Source organism: Mus musculus, chromosome 8, assembly GCF_000001635.26.
Source record: "Mus musculus strain C57BL/6J chromosome 8, GRCm38.p6 C57BL/6J".
NCBI lineage: Eukaryota > Metazoa > Chordata > Mammalia > Rodentia > Muridae > Mus > Mus musculus.
In genome coordinates, this window is record NC_000074.6 from 127,597,367 (window position 1) to 127,620,994 (window position 23,628).

General features: G+C 44.2%; 1 protein-coding gene across 13 annotated transcripts in view; it reads left to right on the plus strand.

Moving 5' to 3' along the window:
- Pard3 (par-3 family cell polarity regulator) overlaps window positions 1-14,920 on the plus strand; it is a 548,906-nt gene extending 533,986 nt beyond the window's left edge. For all 13 annotated transcript variants that reach the window (XM_006531520.3, XM_006531523.3, XM_006531524.3 and 10 more), the window contains 2 exons: window positions 5,693-5,820; window positions 13,066-14,920. In XM_006531520.3, the coding sequence (XP_006531583.1) occupies window positions 5,693-5,820; window positions 13,066-13,408 (471 nt within the window). In that variant the 3' untranslated portion in view covers window positions 13,409-14,920. The remainder of the gene's footprint in view (window positions 1-5,692; window positions 5,821-13,065) is intronic.
- The last annotated feature ends 8,708 nt before the right edge of the window (window positions 14,921-23,628 follow it).

A 23,628-nucleotide genomic window follows, 5' to 3' on the forward strand; every position in this document is an offset into this window, starting at 1 on the left:
TAGGCAAACTTATATGTGTCCGTGGGCTGTGCCCCTTTCAGGGGAGGCATGCTCGGTGCTATGAGCTGCTGGTGCTAATGGCTTGCTCTGTAGATCTATACCTAGTTCTCAAGGTCCTTCAGGTAGGAAAATATCACAGACCGGAGCACTGATGGGGGGACTGCATGAATTGCCAAAGCACACCTTTATAGAGCATTCAGGGGAAACGTTGTTCTGAGGACTCCTCAGCTTTTACACAAGTTGTTAGTAGCACTGAAGCTTCCTAGAATTCAGAACCCACAAGAGTTTGACAGAACAAGAGTTTGGCAGAGGACCGAGACCCCAAAACAGACAAACAGTTGTCTCAGTTGTACCACCCTGAAGGCCCCCCAGTCCCATCTGATCTGGGAGGTTAAACCGGGCCAAGTGTAGTTTGTATTGGATGGGAGATAGACATAAGATAGCTTCATTGTGGTTAAAGTTGTAAATAAGGGAACTATAGAAGATAATGACCATGATTAGCAGTATCTGAAGTTAATCAGAGTGAATAATTTGTGTGACTTAATTGGATAAGACTTCTTTCTACCCACTATCAGACCCTTAAATTGTCATTTTAATCAGTATGGAATACATATGATAGCTATGCATGTTTAGCTTGCTAAATAAGGACCCACTGTCTTAAAGTGATGTTTTTTTGTCATTAGTTTTATCTAGAACACACACACTTTTATTTTTTTCTATATATGCCTTGAGCACATGTGAAATTTGGAAAGTTTTATTGTGCATATTCAGGTAGAAAATAGGAAACCTCCAAATGTTCATTTATAAGAATTACACATGGTCTGTATGTATATATGCATACTTCACACAATCTTCCTATCTGAAATTAAATGACCAAGTATGTTCTAAATTATGAAGTTTGTTTGTAACTATCATAAACTAACAATTATTTATTTGCTACCTTTATAATAATCTGTAAAAAGTTACATATTGCCTAGTTCTTATTACTACTGAAACTTTACATTGTATCTACCTAGTCTTCCTCATTTGTCTGTTAATTATTTTAGCTAGTTTTCTTTGTGTTTTACTTTTGTAAATAACCAAAGAATAATTTTAATTAGCTGCAAGGAATGCTTACTTGATGCAAATTCAGTGGCACTCTGTGGAGGTCTTTCAAAGATTTTTCTTTCCCAGAGTGAAACCAGCATTTTTCAGCTTTCTCAGACCTGAAGTAGCATCTTTTCTAATCATGATAAAGACCAGTGTTTGCAGCTCACTTAGAAAAGGAAAAGGTATATTTTGTGTTTTTAAGGAAGAGATTCCATTGTGCTCTCTAACAACCAGCTACTCACCTCTGTCTTACAGCATCTTTTCTTATTTAGACCAGGCACTTGGGACTTGGGGCTCTTTTTTTTTTTTTTTTTTTTTTTAAATATAAAAGGTCATTTCTTTTAACCAGTTTCATTACAAACAAGATTTAGATGATTTTATAATTTGCAGCTAAAGCAGCTTTGCTTCTTTGCCTGAATTTCAGGGTTGGGACACTTTGCTGGCACAGTGGCTTTTCTGTACAACTGTTTGTGTGTGTGTTTGTGTCTTCATGGATGTCTGTGTCTGGTGTATGCTAGTGTGTGCCAGAGGTCGCTGTAGACAATGCCTTCATTACTCTCTACCACATTTTGAGACAGAATCTTTCACTGAACCAGGAGCTGCAAATGGTCTGGCCTGGTGTCCTGCAGGCCCTGGAGATCTGAACTCAGGCCTTCATACTTGTTCAACAAATACTCTACTCACACCACCAAACACACACTTTGTTGTTTCTGGTGGCCATGTTTGAAAGCATGGACTCCTCTGTGGAGTTACAGGTTCTCTCCTCCTCCTGTCTTTGTTTTTGTAATTTTTGATTCAGATACATGGCTGTGCTTCTGTGATGGGGACTGAGGTGCAGCCTTTGAAGGTAGTATTGCTCCTCATCAACTGTTCTCGTTATACTTATGAGATCTGCATTGAACCTTTGAGAGGTTACTCTGTATGTGCGCCTGTGTGTGTATTATCATGTATGTGCAGGTGCATCTGTGTGCATCTGGAGGCCAAACAACCTCGGTTATTCTTGAGCACCACCCATGCTCTTTTAGTTGAGACATGGTTTCTGGCTGAACCTGGAGCTCACTGCTTTGGTTGGCCGACCAGTGAGACCTAGGTAGGGCACCTTTTGCCTTTGCCTCCCCAATGCTAGGATTATAATCGTGTGTGCAAACCTGGCGGTTCAAGATCCTCTCTTCCTTCTTTTTCCTTCTTCCTCCTTATTCTTTTTTCTCTCCTCCTTCTCATCATTGGTTCTGGGTTTGGAAGTCATCAACTGAGTTATCTCCCAAGCCTCAGGTTACTTTTAATTTCCGAACAAGTGTAAAGGTTGCCAGAGTGATTTTACTGACTTGTTGCTATGCACTAGTCATGTATACAATCTTCTCTAAGACACGTGGCCTATTAGAGTTGCCTCTTAAAGATGAAGGCGACTGTCGTGACTGGCATGCCATTTTGCAGGTTTGGAAGAAGGGGGTGTGAAATAAGGATGAGGCTGAAGCTTCTGTCTGATTAGATGAGGCATCAGTCTGTCAGCACCTCAGTCATTCGCTTGTGCGTGCTGCAGCCCCCGTGTTGATCATTCCTGGAGCCTGCCAGAGCTTCAGTATATACTTACAACTGACAAGGTTTGAATGGTGTCAGAAAGTGCACAGTTGAAGAAACAAAAGCCCTTCAACTTTTTCCCCCTCTGTCAGAATCAAATTTTCAGGCCGTTGGGAGAAACAACTTAAAAATATACCTGCATTTCTGTAAGATCTTCCATTTTCTTTTCACGTCCCCGCAAGCAGTGTGTCAGAAAACAGCATGAGCTTAAATTGCTGCTTACTAAATCCCATCACAGAATGCCAGCGCCTTCCTGACATGTGTGGGTAGCTCATGATGGCGAGGAGGAAGGAGATGGGGCACTTTGGGGGTACGGTGTGAACCATGCAGTTTTCACTGTATATTTTCCCTGACTGGTGATGTTCCCAAAGCACCGGCAGATGCACTACCACCCAGTAGTTTAGTGGCATCCTGCCTCATGGAAGGGAGAGAAGATGCCTGTCTTCATTAACGTAGAGGATACTGTGTGCATTAAAGCAGGAACTTACTGGGGAAAATCAATCAGTCAATCATTCTGTCTGTCTTGTCTGTCTGTCTACCTACCTACCTACCTACCTACCTACCTACCATCTCTCTCTCTCTCTCTCTCTCTCTCTCTCTCTCTCTCTCTCTCTCTCTCTCTCTCTCTGTGTGTGTGTGTACCTCAGGTGTCATTCCTTAGGAGCCTTCTATCTTCCTTCCTTCTTTCCTCCCTCCAGATAAGATTTCTTACTGAAAGTAGAGTTCGACAATAGTCTAGGCTGGCTGGACAGTAAGCTCCAGGGCTGCTTCTGCCTCTGCCTCTGCTTCTCAGGTCTGGGATTATACCATACCCAGCTTTTAGGCAGGTTTTTGGGGATCCAACATTGGATCCTTATGCTTATACAGCATATACTGTACCCACTGAAACATTTCCTGCCCCTCAGTGCTCTTCATGCTAAAGATACATGGTTTGAACTGTGTTGGATATAGCGTCTGTCATACATCTGCCCCAGCTAGTATGGTTGTGAATTTCCATCAACACAGACTGGGTACCATAAAGTCTAATCGCTTGCAATATTATCTTTGTATTGGAATTTTTTAAAAGAAAACATATGCCGGCTGAGAATATCTGCTTTAGATGTATGTCCTAGACATTGCCTTATTATTGTTTACCAGTCCATAAGGTGCTTCATCCTGGCAGAAAGGGAGCAACTGATGCTGCTGGGTTTTTCTTTAGACAAAAGCCAACCGTGTGGGTGGGGGAGCTATTCTTCAGGAGGTAGGATTCATGTTACCTTAACACTCTCCTATGAATGTTAAGGCCATTACTTTACAAAGCCATTATTGTGTCATAGCCTGCCACAGGTTTTCAGTGCTAAAAGAAAAACTAGTTAGAGCTTTTTACCTGATATTCTTCACATGGAATATGTATACTGTGCAGTGTCACAGAGGGGCACAAGATGGATGGGTAGCAAGATGGGTGTCATGGGGGGCCAAGAGCAGTAGCAGGAGGCCCTCCCTGGGTATTCTGTGAAGCTGCTGGTTATTTTGATCTACACAGAAGAATATATAAACTTGATAATCCACTGTAAATGAAAAAAACACTGCACACATGACCTGTTGGCCAGAGTATATGGCCAGGTTGAGTAAAGATGTCTCTCTTAGGCTAGGTTCACGTTGGCCAATTAACCACTTCCCCTTGACCAAGAGAGATGTGTTACTTAAACTGGTACATTCAGTATTCATTAGCTTACAGGTCCATGCTAAGGTAAGGGTCTAAGGGTCCCTGGTCCTCTTTGGCTGACATCCTTGGAGACAAAGGCCTTTATTTGGTAACAGTGCCTCCTTTAAGCTGGTCTTTGGTTTCAAAATTGAGCTTCATAATAGAAGTAGACCATCCATATTGTTGACCACTGCTAGCACAAAAGAGACAACTACTAAGTGTTCACCAGCTCAGCAAGCCTTAAGTCACAGGCCCCTGAATTCCTCCAGTTATCAGTTATGGTAACACATTTTTATTCTGTTGTGGTGGTTGGTTTGACACAAGGCCTCATGTAGCCCAGGCTGGCCTCAGTCTCACTATTTAGGTTGACTTTCACTCTCTGATCCTTTTGCCTCAACCTCCCAAGTGCTGGGATTACAGATGTGTTCTAGTGTCCAGTTTATTCAATACAGGAAATAAAGCTAGGACTTCCTACATGCTTGGTGACCGTTGTACTAATAGAGCTACATTACCAGACCTCTAATTTTGGTCTTAATTTCTTCTCTCTCTCTCTCTTTTTTTCTTCAAAGCAGCTCTGGCTGTCCTATAACTTGCTCTGGAGACCAGGCTGGCCTCCAGCTCACAAAGATCTGCCTGCGCTTCTAGAGTGTTGGGATTAAAAGTATGCACCGCCACCACCCAGCCTGGTTTTAACTTTTCATCTGAGCTTTGTGTTAGCTATGTAAAGGATGTCAACCACCATCTATGTTAGTATTTACCAAGCCTCAGTAAGAAACACTAGCAAGTTGGCTGCTCTGTTTTAAATGATGTGCCCAAACCAAAGTCACAGGTTAGAGTGGAGTTTGTAAAAACTCAGCCAAGATATGATACGGTTCCTTTCTCAAAGAAAATTGAGTGAGAAGTTAGCTGAGAGGTGTCTCAGTTGGTAAAGTGGTTACCCACATACACGGAGCCCTGAGTTCCGTACCCAGTGCCACATAAACCAGGCATCCTTATCCCAGTGTTTAGGAAGTGGAGACAGGGGGATCAGGAGTTCAAAGTCACACAGTGAATCCAAGCCCTGTCTGGGTTACATGACATCCTGTCTCAGAATAATAAAATAAAATAGCAAATAACTTGATGTGGTAAATAAAATCATAGAGTCTGCAAAACATTTCAAAGTAATTTAGTAAGAGTCAGCTTTGGAGGCTTGGCGCTGTCATTCAGGCAGAGCACAGAGCATGGGCAGGCATTGGGTCCCATCCCCAACACTTAAGAACCAGAACTGAAGTGACATCACTCTTGGCATGACAAGGCAGGTGTGTCAGGCTCTTACTGACAAGCTGTGTCTCTCTCCCACAGTCCAGCTCGCGGCCGGCATCGCAGAGTGGTCGGCACTCGGTGTCCGTGGAGGTTCAAGTACAACGGCAGCGCCAGGAGGAGCGAGAGAGCTTCCAGCAGGCCCAGCGCCAGTACAGCTCACTGCCAAGGTGAGCAGCAGCCCTCAGTGCTGTTGAAACAGTCTTCCCAGCTTGGACTAGGGTTGCCAAGGAGAGGGCCGTACGGGCGTGCTTGGCTTGGGAGGGGCACTTCTCATCTGTTGGCAGCACCCCTAAGGAGAAGGCCAACATGTGCATACCAAAAGTGAAGTTCCGCCCCCTGTTGGCAAAAAGAGAATATGATACTTTTGCTTGTCTGGCTCTGCTACAGTAGGAACAAACACTCTGTGCATGTACATCTGTGGATGGGTGGCCACAAACCTCATTCTGATTACCCTCTGTCTCTGTTGTCACTCTGTATAGAAGTATAGCTAGTCCCAGGAGTATTTGGCTCATTAACTGACAACGGAGCAAGAGAAGATTATGAGGGGAGGGACCTCTGCTCCGGGAGTTCTCCGTGAAAGGGCTACAACTCTATCATGTGGCTGGCCACATGCATACACACACTGAAATCCCTACTATGTTTCCATCTAAGTCTTCCTCCCAGGAACTACGTAGTGCAGAGTAAACACTGAAAACCTCCCAGATTTTTCAAACTCCTCCAAACCATTCACCTCTATGTAATGGCCATTAGATATCTGTTTTTCCATCTCAAAGAAAACTCATGAATTTGAATCCAAACAATTTGAAGAAGGTGGGTGCTTATCTGTGCATTGGCCATTCCAGATGGAAACAGACTTGCTTCACTTTCTGATAAAGGCAAGTTCCCCTAAAGTTAAGTAATCTCCTACATGACATCCTTAAGGAACTGGACATTCACAGTGGTTAGCCTAGAGGATTTAAGACAAGCGCCCACCAATCCATGGGGTGTTGATGTGCTAACCAGTTCATTCAGCTGTCTTTTTACATGTGTGAGGCTATATATCTTTGGAACACTCACCTCATCTTGTGGTTGTATAGGGATTAGCCGTTGAGGTCATTTAGCCTACACTGGGTAAGAGGCATTGAGGTGTAAGTCTACACAAGGTTCTTTGGAGGTTTCCCATATTGCCAATAAACAATTCAGAAAAAATGAAGGAAATGAATGGCTTTCTCAGAGTCAGAGTCAGTAAGTCCTTCTAACATACTTGAATTCCAGACATGCTGACATCCTCCACTATTCATAACTGGAGCCCACAGCTACCCAGGGATTTCCTTCTGGAATTCAGAATGTCATCAGGTGTGAGGCCCCTGTGGTCTCTGTGGCTTGGGACTTGGGCCCCTGTGTGAATTTGCCCAAGGCAGAGGCACCTTGAGAGCTGTCTCTGTCAGACTACCTCCCATAGGCCATGTTGCTGGCATTCTATCTCAAAGGCAAGCATGAGGATGGGATAGGCTGTGGTCCTACCTCCATGGCACAGCTCTAGGAACTGTGTTCTTGTTTGTATTGGCAGGTTGCTGGTTCATTTATTTCAAGTGGGTTTAAGAGTAGTCTTTCAAAATGAAGAATTTTAACAAAGTTCAGGTCATGAGGGGGAGTGCATCTAAGTAAGACAGGCAAAAGGTGCAGGGGTGAAGACAACGTTGAAAGGAGGGTCCCTGGCACTTAGGAATGTCCCCTGGGCTCTCCTGGCCACGTTAATCGGCACATACGAATAGTACTTGGTGAACTGTAGTATGTCATCTCTGTAATGGGAACAGTCACAATACTCTCTTAGCTACTTTGAATGTTCAATTGACTGTGGTTGTCACAGTTATCTAGTGTCACCATCTCATTCTTCATCCTTCCTTTTCTTCTACCTCCCTCTCCCGTAGATCCCAGATATTCTCTCTGTCTCTGTCTCTCTGTCTCTCTCTGTCTCTCTCTCCCTCCCTCTTTCCGTCTCCCAGGAAGCACCTGCTAGACCAAAGCTCAAGACTTCTGCTCTTAGAAGCACTATAGCTGCTTGAAGGTTGTTCCCACCATAGAAAAATGAACTTTCCCTTCTGGCTGATTGTATCTTCCTAGTTTAAGTCATTTCATTCACTTCAGATATGAGAAAATCAGACATCCCAGAGTTAACATAATTTTCAGCAAGAGGGACTAGGCACCCTCAGCCTCATACTCTCTTCTCTTGGAGAATGGCTTCCATGTGAGCCTTGGCATGTAGGGGAAAGTTTAGGCAAGAGACCCTGCCAGCTCTACCTAACTCACAGCTAGTTGCTGCAAGCAATGTTTTGGGGGAAAGGTGATTATAGCAGGAGGCAAGAGGGGTAAACAGGCCACCTCCATAAGCAATAGTCAACTCCAAGTTTAGGACATGTTTTATCCTTTTCAGAAGCACTTGACCTCTGATGATCCATGCAAACAAGTCGTGTGCATTGGACACCAGTGTAGTTTGGCACAGAAGCTCAATTATGGAGTGAAGCATTAACTAAAACAAGTGACCAAGACTGCGTCAGCTGGAGCAGAGAAGGTGGCTTGAATTAGGAGTGTACATGAACCAGCCTAACATGTAAACTCTGTGGCATGCATGGGCAAAGTGGGAGTCACACTGGCAAAATAATAGCCAGACTGAAGTGCCAGTTTGGGGGAATGGAGACCCCAGTAAGCCCCTCACTTGGCTCTCAACCAGACTAGCATGTTTTCTTTAATTCCTAAATGAGCTCCTTTCTTTGGTGTACCGACTAGTTTTATGTTAACTTGACACCATTCATTTTTGAAGAGTAAGTTTCAATTGTGGGGGAAAAAAGTCCCTATGAGATTGTCCTGTGGGCAATCTTGTGGTATATTTTTCTCAATTGGTGATTGATGTAGGAGGACCCAGCCCACTGGAAAGTGCCACCCCTTGCCTGGTGGGTCTGGGTGATGTAAGAGAGCAAGCTGAGCAAGCCATGAAAGCAAGCTAGTAAGTAGTGCCCCTCCACAGTCTCTCCATCAGCTCCTGCCTCCAGGGCCCTGCCTTGTTTGAGTTCCTGCCTTGACTTCCCTCAGCGGTGAAAATGGAACCTGATAGCTGTAAACTGAAAGAATCCTTTCCCCCAGTCCCTTGTGGTCAAGGTGTTTTATCACAGCAGTAGAAGCCCTATCAAAATTATCTGGTATCCGAAGAAAGTTCTCCATCTGAACCTGTGCACTAGAGCCATGTAGCACCCATAACACAGCTCTCCTCTCCTTCTCCTGTACTCTCTGCATTCCCTCTTCCTCCTCCCCTGTGGTGACTGTTTCTGTTGTATGACTGCTTTACCATTTATCTCTGCCTCTCACCAGCCACTGCACCCTCATGTCCTCTCCCACCAGGGCTATTGTGTCCAGATCTGTCTGTCTGTTTCAAAGCCTTTCTCTTTGTCTCTCTTCATCGCTCTGTCTCCCTCATCCTGGTGGCAAAGCCCTTGCCTTGTGACTTTGGCTTAAGTTCCTTACATGGTGATGTAAGCTGTTATAACCAGGAGGAGGCAGTTAGTACCTAGCTGGGTGTACAGTAAGATGCCCAGGGGGCCACACGAAGCTGACCTAGGTATGACTGTGAACAGATCCATTGAGGACACATAGGCGGCTGCCATTGCTGTGGTCGTTTTGAATGATCACGGGTGGGATGTACAACTGTGGAGTGACCGTCATTGGGCACCAGCTCTTGGATCCTAACCTACTTGTCTCTGCAAGGGAGGGAAAATTAACAATGCACCTCCTACTTCTTATCCTTGGATCCAAAAGTGGCCATCATCCCTCTCTACCCTAAATCCAGAAGCCAATATTAGACACTGACTTGCTCTCCAGCTCCCATAAGTCATTTGAAGAGAGCCAGTCTCTTTTCTGAGCAATTTACATGTGATGGTTCACTGGTTTCTCCCCAGTACCTTATACAGTCAGCAGCTACAGCCCATCTGACAGACGAGGTAGTTTGGGCCTGGAGAATACAACTCCTCCAGGCCACACTGTGACCAAGTGAGAGCTCAGAATCTGAATCTCTCTAATCCTAAGCTATTCTTCCCTATGCCAGGTACTTGGATATTTAACTTCTAATGTGGGAGGGGGAGAGGGAGAGAATGTGTGTGTGTGTTCCTGTGTGTATGTATATATGTGTTTGTATGCATGTATGTGTTGGTCTGTGTGTATATCTGTGTGTCTGTGAGTGCATCTGTGTGTTATATCGTTAACTATTCAGAACATTCAAATGCTAATCCATTCTCTTTCTCTCTTCCTTCTTTTCCTCCCTCCTTCTTCCCCTCTCTCTCCTTTTGCCTCCTTTCTTTTTCCTCTCTCCCCCTTTACCCCCTGTCATGTGTACAAGTAGGCACATGTTTATGTGTGTGCACTGGTGCACAGGCACATGTGTGTCCATGTCTATGGAGGCCAAAGGACAATCTCAGCTAATATTGGTCAGGCATCAGTTTTACTTCCTGAGACAAATGTCTCTCACTGGACCTAGAGATCATTGGTTAAGCTAGGATGGCTGGCCAGTGAGCCTCAAAGATCCTCCTGTCTCTAAGCACTGGGATTACAAATATGAACAGTCACATGTGGCTTTATACATAGGTTCTGGGAGATTTAACTCAGGTCTTCATGCTTGCAGAGTGAACACTTTGCCACTGAGCCATTTCCTCAGCCTTCGAAACAGGAAACACTGTCTGCCTCCTTTTCTTCCTTTCTTGCATTGGCTCATTGCTAATTCTTTCTTAATGAAGAACGTATGGACACCAATAGCTTCCTCACCAAAGAAAGTAAGAGAGGGGTGTGTGTGTGTGTATATATGTGTGTATGTATGTATATGAGAGTGAGTGTATGTGCGTGTATGTGAGAGAGTGTATGAGAGTATGTATGTGTATGAGAGTGAGTGTATATGATTGTGTGTATGAGAGTATGTATGTGTATGTGAGAGTGTATATGAGAGCATGTGTATTTGTGTGCATTGTGTATATATGAGAGTATGGGTGTGAGAGTGAGTATATGAGAACATGTGTGTGTATGTGTTCATATTCCCCATACCCTATTTCAAACCTCAGGAATTTCTTGCTTTATTTTGTGCTCACGTACTCATTAATCTGAAGCAAACTTGAGCTACAAAACAAGTTTCTCCTCCTACAGCATCTTCCCCTCCATCCCCAACAAACCACAGTGAATTTTCACAAATTTCAATGCAGAAAGAACCTGCATTCCTAGGGTGCCTGAAGCTTATCTTTCTATGCAGAGATCATGCAGGGTCAGGGAGGAAGGTAGCGAGCTTTAGTATCAGGAAGTCATGGATGAAGAGATGACATTTGTCACATCCCAGGCTTCACACTGACATTATCCATCTGTCACATCTCTGGTATGATTAGTCTACGATTTTTTTAAGTGAAGACAGTCAGTGCTTTAGGCAGAGGACCTTACTCTGTCCCATCTGAGGATTCTGCTGTGGCTCCCATGAGTAGAGCCAGGTGGGAGCCTCTGTTCTTCTCAATGGATCACAGAGCCGGTAGTGACAGTGAGAGTTTAGTTCCATCTGCAATGTCTTCCCATCTATAATTTCAGCCATGTAGAAAATGGGTGGGTTCTACCCTGGACCATTTTGCCAGCATTCCAGAATATTCGAATACTGCTCTCTCTGTTCCTATGGGAGACATAGTGGCCTCCCACGATCTCCTCATGAATGTGCAGTGTTGTGTGTGCTGATGCAGGAGGCTGATGCCAGCAGGCTCCACCTACTGCCGCCAGACGATTTTCTTGTTGATAAATGGAGCAATAATACATTTTCTTTATGACTGTCATCTCTCCTCCCCCTTCTGTTTTCAAGGAGGAAAAATAGGGCATGTCTTCCTTCCTGGCACAAAATTGTTCGGCTTTATCAAAGGCAATCTTATTGCAAATTCATAGAAGTATCTAGAGCCTTGATAGTAAATTAAAGATGTTTCAGAATTGTGTTTCCTGAAAACTGCAGCCAGCCCCTTTAAGAAGTAGTAGGAGGTGAAGTTTCTGTGCAGCCCCTTGCAGAAGTAGTAGGAGGTGAAGTTTCTGTGCAGCTTGCGTTTGCCTCTCTATCTTGGGGTGATAGGAAGTGAATTATATAAGCTGAGATGTGGGAAAAAATAGTGTTTCTAGACAGGAACTTGGGCAACCCTGACCTGTGTCAGTTACTAATATACAGGATTCCAGAGAGCCAAGCTGAAGATTGTAGGAACCTCCTGTTGCATCACTTTGTTTTGTTAATGATTTTGTTGTTGTTTTGAGACAGTCTCTTGTCACTCAGGCTGGTCTTGAACTTTACTATATAGTCGAGGATGACCTTGAACTTCTGAACCACCTGCCTCGGCTTCACAGACTCTGGAGTTATAGGCATGCAGTACAACCCCGGTTTATGTGGTTCTGGGGATGGAGCCCAGGCCTCCTGCATGCTAGGCCAGTGCTTCTGCAGCTGAGCTGGCCCAGCTCTCTGCCTGCTGTCCTTTCATTTTTGTCTGAGCTCGTACTGTAGTCTATCACATGAGCTGCCTTGTGACAGAGCGATGTCCCAGTCTTTGGAAGATGAAAGCGAGCAGCACGCACCATTTTCTAACATCCTGGCAGCAGCTAGATACACTGCTCGTGTGGGTAGCTTAGACCTGAACAATAACGCTGAAGTGAGCAGCGGTTAGTGCAAAGCTAGATGCTGCTGATACACATGTGTCTGTGCCCACACTGCAGGGGACCTGGTTGCCCTGAGCCAAACAGAGGGCACCTCAAGCTAGGAGGAGCACCTGTTCCTAAATATCTACTGAATCTGCTTCTGTCTTTTGTTCAGTTAGCACTGGTCACTTAGCTGAAACTTGGGACTGGCTGAGGATAATTAAGGTTTTTTTGTTTTGTTTTGTTCTGTTTGTTTTGTTGTGGTGTGGCTGCATGTTCAGTGTAGGTGCATCTGTGTGAGTACCCATGCATGGGTGTGCACGTGAAACCAGAGGGCACCCTCGAGTGTCATTCCTCAAGAACTATCTACCTTGGGTTTTTGTTTTGTTTGTTTGTTTGTTTGTTGTTTTTTAGGTAGGGTTTCTTGATGGTCTGGAGTTTGCCAAATAGGCTAGACAAGCCGTTCAGCAAGCCCTGTGGATCTTCTTGTCTCTCCTCCCTAGTGCTGGAATGTGTGCTATCTCATTCAGCTATTTGCATGGGTACTGTGGATCGAACTTAGATCATTATGCTTGGGCAACAACATGCTTTAGCAGCCCAGGTATTGGTATCTTCCCAAGCTCTGATAGTCAATTTTGAGAGCTCTAGCCCCTCACCATGATACCTGGTGGGTGCTCAGGTCATGATGATATTTGCTAAAGCCTGGAGATTCATCTCTCTCTCATCCCTGACTGACTTCTTTGCTTTATTGCTAGACAAAGCAGGAAGAATGCCAGCTCCATATCACAGGATTCCTGGGAACAGAACTACGCCCCTGGTGAAGGCTTCCAGAGTGCCAAGGAGAACCCCAGGTATTCCAGTTACCAGGGCTCAAGGAACGGCTATCTAGGCGGGCACGGCTTTAATGCCAGGGTCATGCTGGAGACCCAGGAGCTTCTCCGACAGGAACAGAGGCGGAAAGAGCAGCAGCTGAAGAAGCAGCCTCCAGCTGATGGAGTCAGAGGGCCCTTCCGGCAAGATGTGCCCCCTTCTCCATCTCAGGTGGCTAGGCTGAACAGACTGCAGACACCGGAGAAAGGGCGGCCCTTCTACTCCTGAGCTCAAAGAAGGATGGCAGCATTTTGTGTCATGCAATAAAGGACATTTACCCATGAAGACTTGTGCTGTTGGAGTTTTTTAAAAAAAAAAAAAACCTTCGGTGGTACTCCAGAACACTTCTGTTGCTGGTATCAGTGCCTTTAAGCAGCATGAGCAAAGAAATGGAAGGCCTTAATGTCTTTGCCACTGCGTCTATCTCGTGGAAGGACCCCCACCACCCCCTGACCCCAATATCAAGTTCAAGGCATCAACTACCTGCTTCTCTGCAGTACCGGAAACTTCAGCTCCATGCCTAAGATGCCTACGGACTTCACAGCTTCATCTTAGAGAGTGAACCCCCCCACCCGAGGCTGCAGATGTTGCTGACGCCCGCTCCCCCCGGAAGTGACTGCGGTGTGCACCAGAACTTTGCAGCAGGGTTACCCCTGTTCTCCCACTCGATCTGGGGTTCCCTTTATTTCCTCAGATCCTCGGAGCATGAAGGCTCTAGAGTGGTAGTGAAGAAACTAAGCCATACGCCAGTGCCGTTTGGTTGTGAGGGGGTGGGGGGTACTTTCCAACTGCCTTATAACTCCACTACCCATATCACAATGATTCTAGTCTGCGTTTATAAATACACGTGTTCAGTCCCGTTCATGATACCTGGGAACAAGGAACATGGGAGTGGCCCATTTGCATTGCACCCCGAGGAAGGATATAGGAACTGAGGGAAGATTCTCTGGAGGAGTTTAGGCCAGTCTACCCTGTCCTTGTTTTACTTCATTTGTGTCGCAGTAGGTTGGCAAGGAAGGCACAGAGTGGGGCAAGGAAAAAAGTCAGTCACTTTGGATTCTGAGAATCAATCTCAATACATCTTTTGAGGTTGGAGTCAGTATTTGTCTCCTATTCCCTCTACTGTGTCCCTTCCTGACAAGGCCGCATTACTAAGTTATTCTGCCGTTTATCATAAAGACAAATCAAAGAAGAGCCATCCCACTTGAGAACATTTTGATGCCCCTCTGAGCAACAGGAGTCACATTTTCGTGCATGCCTGTGTCACGAGGCCCTCCTCATGTTCCCGCTGTTCATCTGTAGGTCTGAACATCCTGTATTGTAAGCCAAGGCTGGGTTGCTAAAGTGCCTGCGAATCTTGATATGAAATAAAAGAAAAAAAAAAAAAACAAACCTTGAGCAAAAAGCTCAGAGTACCATGTATTAACAAAAAAGAAAGAAAAAAAAAAAGACATGTATTGATATGCCTATTTTTTTTTTTTACTGGCACACTGTATTTTTTGTGTAGACTTGTTTTTAGAAAATAATGCGCAGTGTCCACAGGCGCCGTGTCTCTCTGCATCTGTGTGTAATGGCTTTATCTGTTAATGACTTTCAGTGGTGTTTAAGTGGTGTTTCCAGTGTAAGTAAGCGTGGTGACCTTGGACAGCGGTGGCTTCCTCGCAGCCTCCCCTAAGCTGTGAGGGACAGCTGTCCCTGTACATATAAGACTTCTAATAAAAGACATATTTCTTCCTGTTCTTTGCTGTGTCTCTAGTTTTCCTGGCAAACCCCTCCTAGCTGTTTTTGTAAAAAGTATATTAACAGATGTCTTTTTTTTTCATATTTAGTGAAAGTGGAAAGTTCCTTCCTATCTATGCAAACATAGGATTAAGTGAGGGAGTGGGGAGTGGGGAGGACTGGAACCCTATATTTTTCTTTTAAATTTTTATATATTTTATTCTATTAATATTAATTACATAATTTCTCCCCTCCAGTCCCTCCCATGCCCCTAATGCATTTGAAATTCATGGGCTCTTTATTATGGTTACATATATACTTATGTATGTATATATATGCAAATAAATATGTAAATGGAGCCATTTATTAATAAGAATTGTGGAAGGCCTGGAGAGCCCAAAGGAACCCCTAGGAAGTATGGGATAAAGGACTTAAATAGAGGGAAGAGATCATACAGAGGCCCACATATGTCTAGTGCTACCTTTGGTGATCTTGGCCAAAGATTCTCATTAAAACAAGATAGACAATGAAAGGTGACTAACCACCACCCCTTGGGCAAAACCTCCTCTTGTGGGCTGTGAACCCTTTTATGGACAAAGTTCTTTTTGTGGCCCCCTACTCCCCCAGCCCCAGTTATCTGAACAAGAGAGTTTTAGGTGTCTGATGAAGGAGGTGGCATCATAGCCCTAACTGTGGCTCTGTAGCCAGGTGACATCATAGCCTTTACCTGTGGCCCTCCAGCAAGGTGACAGCCAGGTGACATCACAGTCCTAACTGTCCCTCCAACCAGCTCCCCCATGCCTGGAGTTTTACTTGAAAGTAAACCTGCAGTCTACACTGTAGTGGGCGCAATCACACAGAACAGAGCACCTATGATTCAGTGTCTGCATTTGGTGTGTTTCTGTATCATCCTGTGAGTCCTCAGAACTCAGGGACGCGCACCTGCACGCGCATGCGCACGCGCAGACACACACACACACACACACACACACACACACACAAGTCAAAGGCCACCTGTAACCAAGCAGGTATGGCATGATTCCCACTTTTGTTTACAGTCGCAGGAAAGCATGTTACTAAAGCCTTGAAGACCACCTGGAGGTGACAGAAGTCCCCTCTTTTGGAAAGCATAGTGCACCAGAAAAATAATTAAATATCTGTAGAATGCAGTCTCTTTATTTTCTTTTATTTTTTTCTCCACTTCTTTTTTGAAAAAAAAAAAAAAAAAGGTTTCTCCAGTGATGACACATGAAGTAAAGAGATAATCTTCTTTTCTTACTTCAGAGACAGGATATCATCTTAATAAGGCTGCTAACAAGAGCATTCACAGGTCAGAGAGTGGGAATGTAGGAGGGGCAGCTTTAATGGAGAATCACCTTCAGCTCTGAGTAATGACTAGATCAAAAGCACGCTGGATTAAAGTGACTTTAAAAATCCATGTGAGGGTGAGGGTATAATTCTGAACATAAGCTTTCTCTCTCTTTTTAAAAGCAAGGGGCTAATGGTCACCCTAAAAGTTCTCAGATAAAGATAAGGCTGGCATTACCCACCATATAGAAGACACCATTTTCCCCTGTTAGATGGTTTCCTGTCTGTCCGTCTCTCTCTGTCTCTCTTTTACATACACACACACCACACAAACCACACATATGTATATAGATACATAGATGTAGCACACACGCACACCCGACACATACACACCATACACATACTACACACACATACACAGCACATGCCACACGTACACTCACACACAGCACATGTACCCACATACAAACCACACCACACACACACACACACACATATATATGTTGAACAGATACTCCACACACATAATACCACACACATATTACACACACATACACAGCACATACCAACCATGTGTATACTCACACATACACGCACCACATGCACAAACTACATTCAGCTACAAATGATCCATTTTTCTTTTCTGATTTATGTTTTATAGCAAGCTCTACCCTTAGCTCTTGGGCAGGAGCAACTGAATGAGGAGGATATTGCAGGAACAAAGCCCACGGCCCCCACAAGAGACTGAAGAATTCCTGTTCTTCCAGCTCCTCTTCTGCTCCTACGATCAATTAAATGTGTGGGAAACACCCTTTCTCTGAATGGCTGGTGATTCATCTCACACCATTGCTGGCTTCCGAAAGCCTTTTACAGTTTGGTCCCAGTGGAGCTGTGGGTGTCTCCTCACTAGCCACCTTCCACAGCCATCGCTGGCTGCCTGTAGCAGTGCAGAGGCTTGCTATGAGGCTTCTATGAAGATGTTTATGAGGGAAATACTTTAAGAACTTTGAAGCATTTGTTGTTTGAACAGTCTAGCATGGCTCAGGGCTCAGTGGATCACAAGTGGAGAAGAACTATATATTGTAGTTTGCAACATGAATATCAGAACCAGCCTGATCTTGCCTAATGGCCTGCTTTTAGGGTTCAGCTCATATGGGGCTTGCTTTCATTCGGCATCCAGTGGCAGCGGCAGCGGCAGCGGCAGCGGCAGCGGCAGCGGCAGCGGCAGCGGCAGCGGCAGCGGCAGCACACGTCTCTTAATTGTTCAGTGCAAACCTTAACTTCGGTTCATCATTGTGGCACAATGGTTTCATCAAAAACAAAAGATCCCGACCTAGTCTTGGGGGCAATTCCAGCTACTCTAAGACTGGAGGATCACAGTTTGAAGGCCTGCCTACACTACTGGGACCTTGTCTCCAGATAAAGATGACAAAGAGTTAGGAATGCCGGGCAATGCTTGTGAATTTCTGGGTTCCCTCACCAGCACACAGAGGTAGGGAAAGATTATGTTTGTAATAATTTTTATGTCCTTATTTAATGGTAACTGTGCTTTTCATTTAAACTAAACACAACAGAAAGTATGAAGAAATATAAAATTAGTAATGTCATTTTAGTGGGCAGGGAATACAGCTCTCTGATAGATACAGTACCCACCTAGCTGTGCAAAGCCCTCCCTAGGTTCAACTCCCCAGAACAACAACATTCAATAAAATTTGGTTGATCCTAATAGTATCCATGTATACTTAAAAATTATGTAGTGTATAATGTGTGCAAACACACACACTGACATGTATGCCCATATAATGGCCTTTTCACAACATCTCTTATTGAAAACACTTGTTTCTTACTGGAAGTTTTGAGACGTCACTATGGAGTCACAACATGTTAAGGAGAAATCGGGCTTCTCACTTGCGGTTTTTAGTCTTGACAGTTTTATTTGAGTTTAAAAGAAAAACCCCAAAGCAGTGAACTGTGAACCTCAGCAGCTGCCTGAAGTAGAGGAAGAGAGAAGCCCATGCCATTTGAGTCAGGTCAGTATGAAGGTGAGCCACATGATAAAGAGGTGCCCTCTTGTCAAAAAGGGAGGGAGGGGAACATCAGAGAAAGAGGAACGAGGCCAAAAGGACCAGAGAAATCATGCTGAGAGACAGAAAGGAAAACTGGAAAAGTAACTTTTCTGAGCAATTCAGAAGTACGCAGACTTACAAAGTTGTCTAAGGTCTTGTCGGCAACCTCTCCTGAACAATGTACAATGTTCACTGACGATGGAGATTCTGGGAAGAAAAACATTAAAGGGATAATTTCCCGTCCTATCCACTTAGCATGGCTTCAAGTGGTACTGCCTTCCTGAAGGGTGGTCCTTTAGACAGATGAATCAGCTGACCAACTACCAAGCCAGATCCTCTGGATCTAAAGGAAATAGTTTTACTTTAATGGGTCTTTACTGCTACTGAGACATGTTGACCTCCAGTCAGGCTCTGCTTCAGTCCCTTATTAGTGACTAGAGGTTCACTACATGCCTCCAGCATGTCAGTGTTCATGACTAGTAGACCAGAAAGAATTACTTCTTCTTAAAAGGAATAGCTCTCACAAAGAGAATAAGAGACAGCTTATTCTAGAGGCAAATATGAATGTCCATGGCCAGAAAACATAGATTAGATTACCTCAAATACCATCTGTTCCAATGAGAAAACAAAAACAATCATAAATCAAAAAAAAAATTAGCTTAGTAAAAACATCAGCTAGGCAGGCTATAGCAAAATGGTGGACATCTCAGCCACAGGCCACAGATGTTAGCTGCCATCATTCTTAGCTTTGAAGTTGATGGGAGCAAAGAACCTATATATATATATATATATATATATATATATATATATATATATATATATATATATAATCCTTCTGAGGATGTTGGGTCTCACACAGGTGGGCAACAAATAGCTATTTATGGCTAAGATAACCCAAGACAACCTGATCCTGGACCTGCAAGATACCAGCTTCTCCATGGTCACTGAAGTTCGGATAGATACATCATTGGCCATTGTAGAATGTTTAGTGTAGGTGTGGCTTTTTTGTTTGTTGGTTAGTTGGTTGGTTGATTTTGTTTTGTTTTGTTTTGGGGAACTTCAGGGAACTTCCAAGTCAGGCTATTTAATGATGAGAAAATAAAGACTCGCAGGAAACTGGAAACAACAAACATGTTTTTGGAAAGCAAGTGGGCCACAGCCCCAGGAAGCCGAACATGGCCAAGCCCAGGGCTGGCATAACAAAAGTCAGTCCTAACAGATGCAGGAGAGGCCTGTAACTCATCTAGAATAAAAGAGGTGCTGGCAGATTGCAAAGCAATGTGACTTGTGCTATATCACTGGCACTTTCAGCACAAAGAGGTGAAGCCCACTAAGATGTAAGACATTTGCAGCTGGTTGTCAGCTGGACACACATTTAAAACATTCTCCAGCTTTTCTCATTGGGGAGAAAAATGTAAATTACTTTTAGGAAAATTTATTCTTTACAATCCATTTCTCTTTGTATCGTATTTTACTTTGGGCAAAGAAATGACATAGCAACAGGCAAAGGGAAATGACCCATTAATAGTTGGATAGATAGAATTTATCTTCAAAGAGGTAGACTATTAATTATGCAGGGAAAGAAACTTTTAACTCTGATACATTCCAAATGAAGCCAATGGCTTATTTAAGATCTTAATCAAACATACTTGTCATATCTCAAAGAGGCTGAGAGGTGCCAAGACTGGCCTGACTTCCAGAGCTTGAGGACAGATAGAGCAACAGACTGGGGTCCACCCTCCCCTGGAAAGTTCTTCAGGGCTCCTGTGTGGGGGACATTCATTGCCTGCAATACAGGCTTTCTCCTGAAAATGGGCCACAGGGCCAGGAAGCAGAAGTCAGGGTAGATGCTGCAGCTGATCTGCAACCTCACGCCCTTAGAGAAGACACTAGACAGCCACAGGCTTTCTGCATCTGGGAGGATGACTGGCCAAGGACCGAGTTTCCAGTATCTAATCGCTTCCTTTGGTTCTGGCTCTCCTTCCTGTAAGTCAGGAAATGTGCTCCCCTTTCATTAGGGGATGCTCATCAGGGACCTGGAATCCGGCATGGTTGCTGCAGACGCTGTGTTAGTGTCTTCAGCTGTGGATCTTAAGTCCTTTTAGGCATTCCCTATGGATTAATTGAAAAATCACGGACATCCTGTTTGTGTGATTTGTTCAAGGTAACAGGAAGGCCATGAAGAAGCCAGTATTGATTTTCTAAAGAAGAAGCCATTTTATATGGCCTGAAAGGGACCCTAAACAAGGTTGGTCAAAGGATGCTGGGATCGGATGCGGCTGCTGCCTGAGTGGAGGAAACCTGGAAAGGAATGATTTTTTTTTCTAAAAATTAATTATCACATATTTAATCACTCAATCATTGTTCGTTCGTTCGTTCGTTCGTTCGTTCATTCATTCATTCATTCATTCATTCATTCATTCATTCACATCTCTGACTGTATTGCTGCAGAGGCTGGGAATGAGTTAGAAAGACACACATCCAGAGTGGTACTTAGCATGTTGAAAACAGCAGGAGTTGGGAACAGACAGGGAGATGAAGAAAGTACTATTTCTCCTGGAGTTGGCAGAGGGTTGAGAGGAGGACTGGAAGAAGTGAGCACACTACCAGGCATGTACAATGCTACATCATACTGTGCCACAGTATCAGCATGGCTGCTTCCTTTAAAGATGGAGAAGAGGGATGGGGAGATGGTATAGTCGGTAAAGCACCTTCGAGCAAGCAAGAGAACATAAGGACCTGAGCTCAGTCGCCAGAACCTGTCCTGGTGGCAGGCATGCATTTGTATCCAAGTGCTGGGGCCTTGGGAGAGTGGAGACAGCCAAGATAGCCTAATTGGTGAACTGCAGGCCAGCGAGAGAGCCTGTCTGCAAAGAAAACAACCACATCTGAGGTTGTACTCTTACTTCCACATGTATGTGCCCCCTATTCACCTGTACACATACAAACAGAGAAACATAAACCATCCCCACCCCTCACCCCACAAAATGAGGAGGCCTGCCTTACGATTATTTTGCCAGGTAAGTTTGTCTGAGGAAGAGAGAGAGTTTATTATGATAATTATTAAAAGAAAAAAAAAAGAATGGAAGGGTTGAAAAGGACTTGAAACAAGGTTGGTAAAAGAATGCTGGAAGTGAACATAGATGCTGCATATTAAATAGGTATACAGAGTAGAGAAAATCTGGGTAGGAATGCTCTTACAGGCAAGCTTCCTGGAGCCAGGCAGTTCAGAAAGACAGACCAGTGTGTTTGAAGGATCGTTAAGTGTTGAAGTCAACATCAAGACAAACGTGGGTTCAATATGGTGACTCTGGTGTTCTGATCTTCACAGAAGAACTAGCAAGGATTTTTCAGGAAGTAGAGAGATGCGGCCTGGTTAGCAAGCCACAGAGATGGAGTGTGGGGACAGTCCAAGAGAAATAATGCCCAAGAATGGCATGTATCTGTTTTCTAAGCCCAAAATATGCATTGTGTGAGTGAAAGCAAGCCTCTCTGGGATGCTATAGGTACCACTTAGTGAGAAAGGGGTGATCAATATTTGAAATCTCCAGAGAAATAAGATCTCCTAATAAGGGCAGTCTGGAGGACTCAGGTTTCTAAAAGAAAACAGGGTTGTGAGAAAGGGGAAGTTCTGTAGTCTCAGGGAGAGATGGAAGTCAGCACTCAACATCCATTGCCTGCTCTCTCAGAGCTTCCTGGGTCTTTACAAAAGGGCAGGAAGCTGTAGCCCCAGTTCCAAAACCTGCTTCCTGACACATGCATCCTTCCTTCCATCCATCCATGCACATACCCATGCATTCATCCATCCATTCATGCATTCATCTATCCATCCATCCATCAATTCATGCACCCACCTATCCATGAATCTATACATTCATGCATGCATGCATGCATCCATCTATCCATCCATCTATCCATCCATCCACCCACCCATCCATCCATCCATCCATCCATCCATCCATCCATCCATCTATCCATTCATGCATCTATCTATCCATCCATGCATCCATCCATATGTCCATATGTCCATTAATGCATCCGTGCATGCATGTATCCATCCATATATCCATTCATGCATTCATCCATGCATCCATCTGCCCAAGCATCCATCCATCCATCCATCCATCCATCCATCCATCCATCCATCCATCCAGGACCTTCTGTACAGGTGGTATGTTGACTTTGTTACTGGTATTCAGTGACGAGCTTGTGGGACCTAGCTATTTCTATAAAAACAACAGTCTAAAACTTGGTTCTCAACCTGTGGATCATGACTCCTTTGACAAACCTCTATCTCCAAAAATATTTATATCACAACTCATAACAGTAGGAAAATTACAGTTATGGAGTAGAAACAAAAGTAATTTTATGTTTGGGTTCACCACAATATGAAGAACTGTATTAAAGGTTTGAAGCATTAGGAAGGTTGAGAACAATTGAGTCAGACACAGAGCATCATCCTGACACATATACACCAGCAGACCAAGGCCTTAAACACACTGTGAGAGAGTAATGGGAAGAAACTGAACTCAGAGTGGGACAGTGAAGGTGTGTGAGGGGTTGAGTCTTATGCTGAGTCTTTCAGAATGCTGAGAACCCAAAAAGACTTTAGAAATGTATCAGAAGCCCAGAAACTTTATACCTTATGACACTGGGGTTTCCTTTTTGTAGAAATGAATCAATGAAGCCCAAAAGATGGCCTGGCCTTAAGAGTAGTTTGTATACCCAGTCTATAATATGGGTATAATATACCATACTCAGTGTATATTATACCATACCCAGTCTATACTATGGATATACTATACCATAGCCAGTCCAGACTATGTTGGAAAAAACAAATCTTCCCTCCCTCCCTCCCTCCCTCCCTCCCTCCCTCCCTCCCTCCCTCCCTCCCTTCCTTCCTTCCTTCCTTCCTTCCTGTCCTAACTTTATTTATTCTTCTCTCATATATTATATCCTGACCACAGTTCCCCTCCCTCCTGTCTTTCCAACCCCTCCTCCCATCCCCCTCCCCTGTTTCCTATCAGAGAAGATCGGGCCTCCTAGCCTTGATATGAGGGTATGTGCCTAGTCTTACTGTAATTTGTTATACCATGTTTGATGACTACCTGGGAAAAGCTCATTTTTTTTATTTGTGAGTGGTTATCAATTGAGATAGCTTTTGGGTTAGGGATAGGGGCTTGTGTCCACTTCTACTCTCAGTGCTGGGACTCCATCTGGCACAGATCCATGCAGGTTCTGTGTATGCTAACACAGTCTCTGTTCATATGTGCACAGGTCCTGCTATGTTTGAAAGACCTTGAATTTTTGGTGACTTCAATCCCCTCTGGCTCTTCCAATCACTCTGCAGAGTTC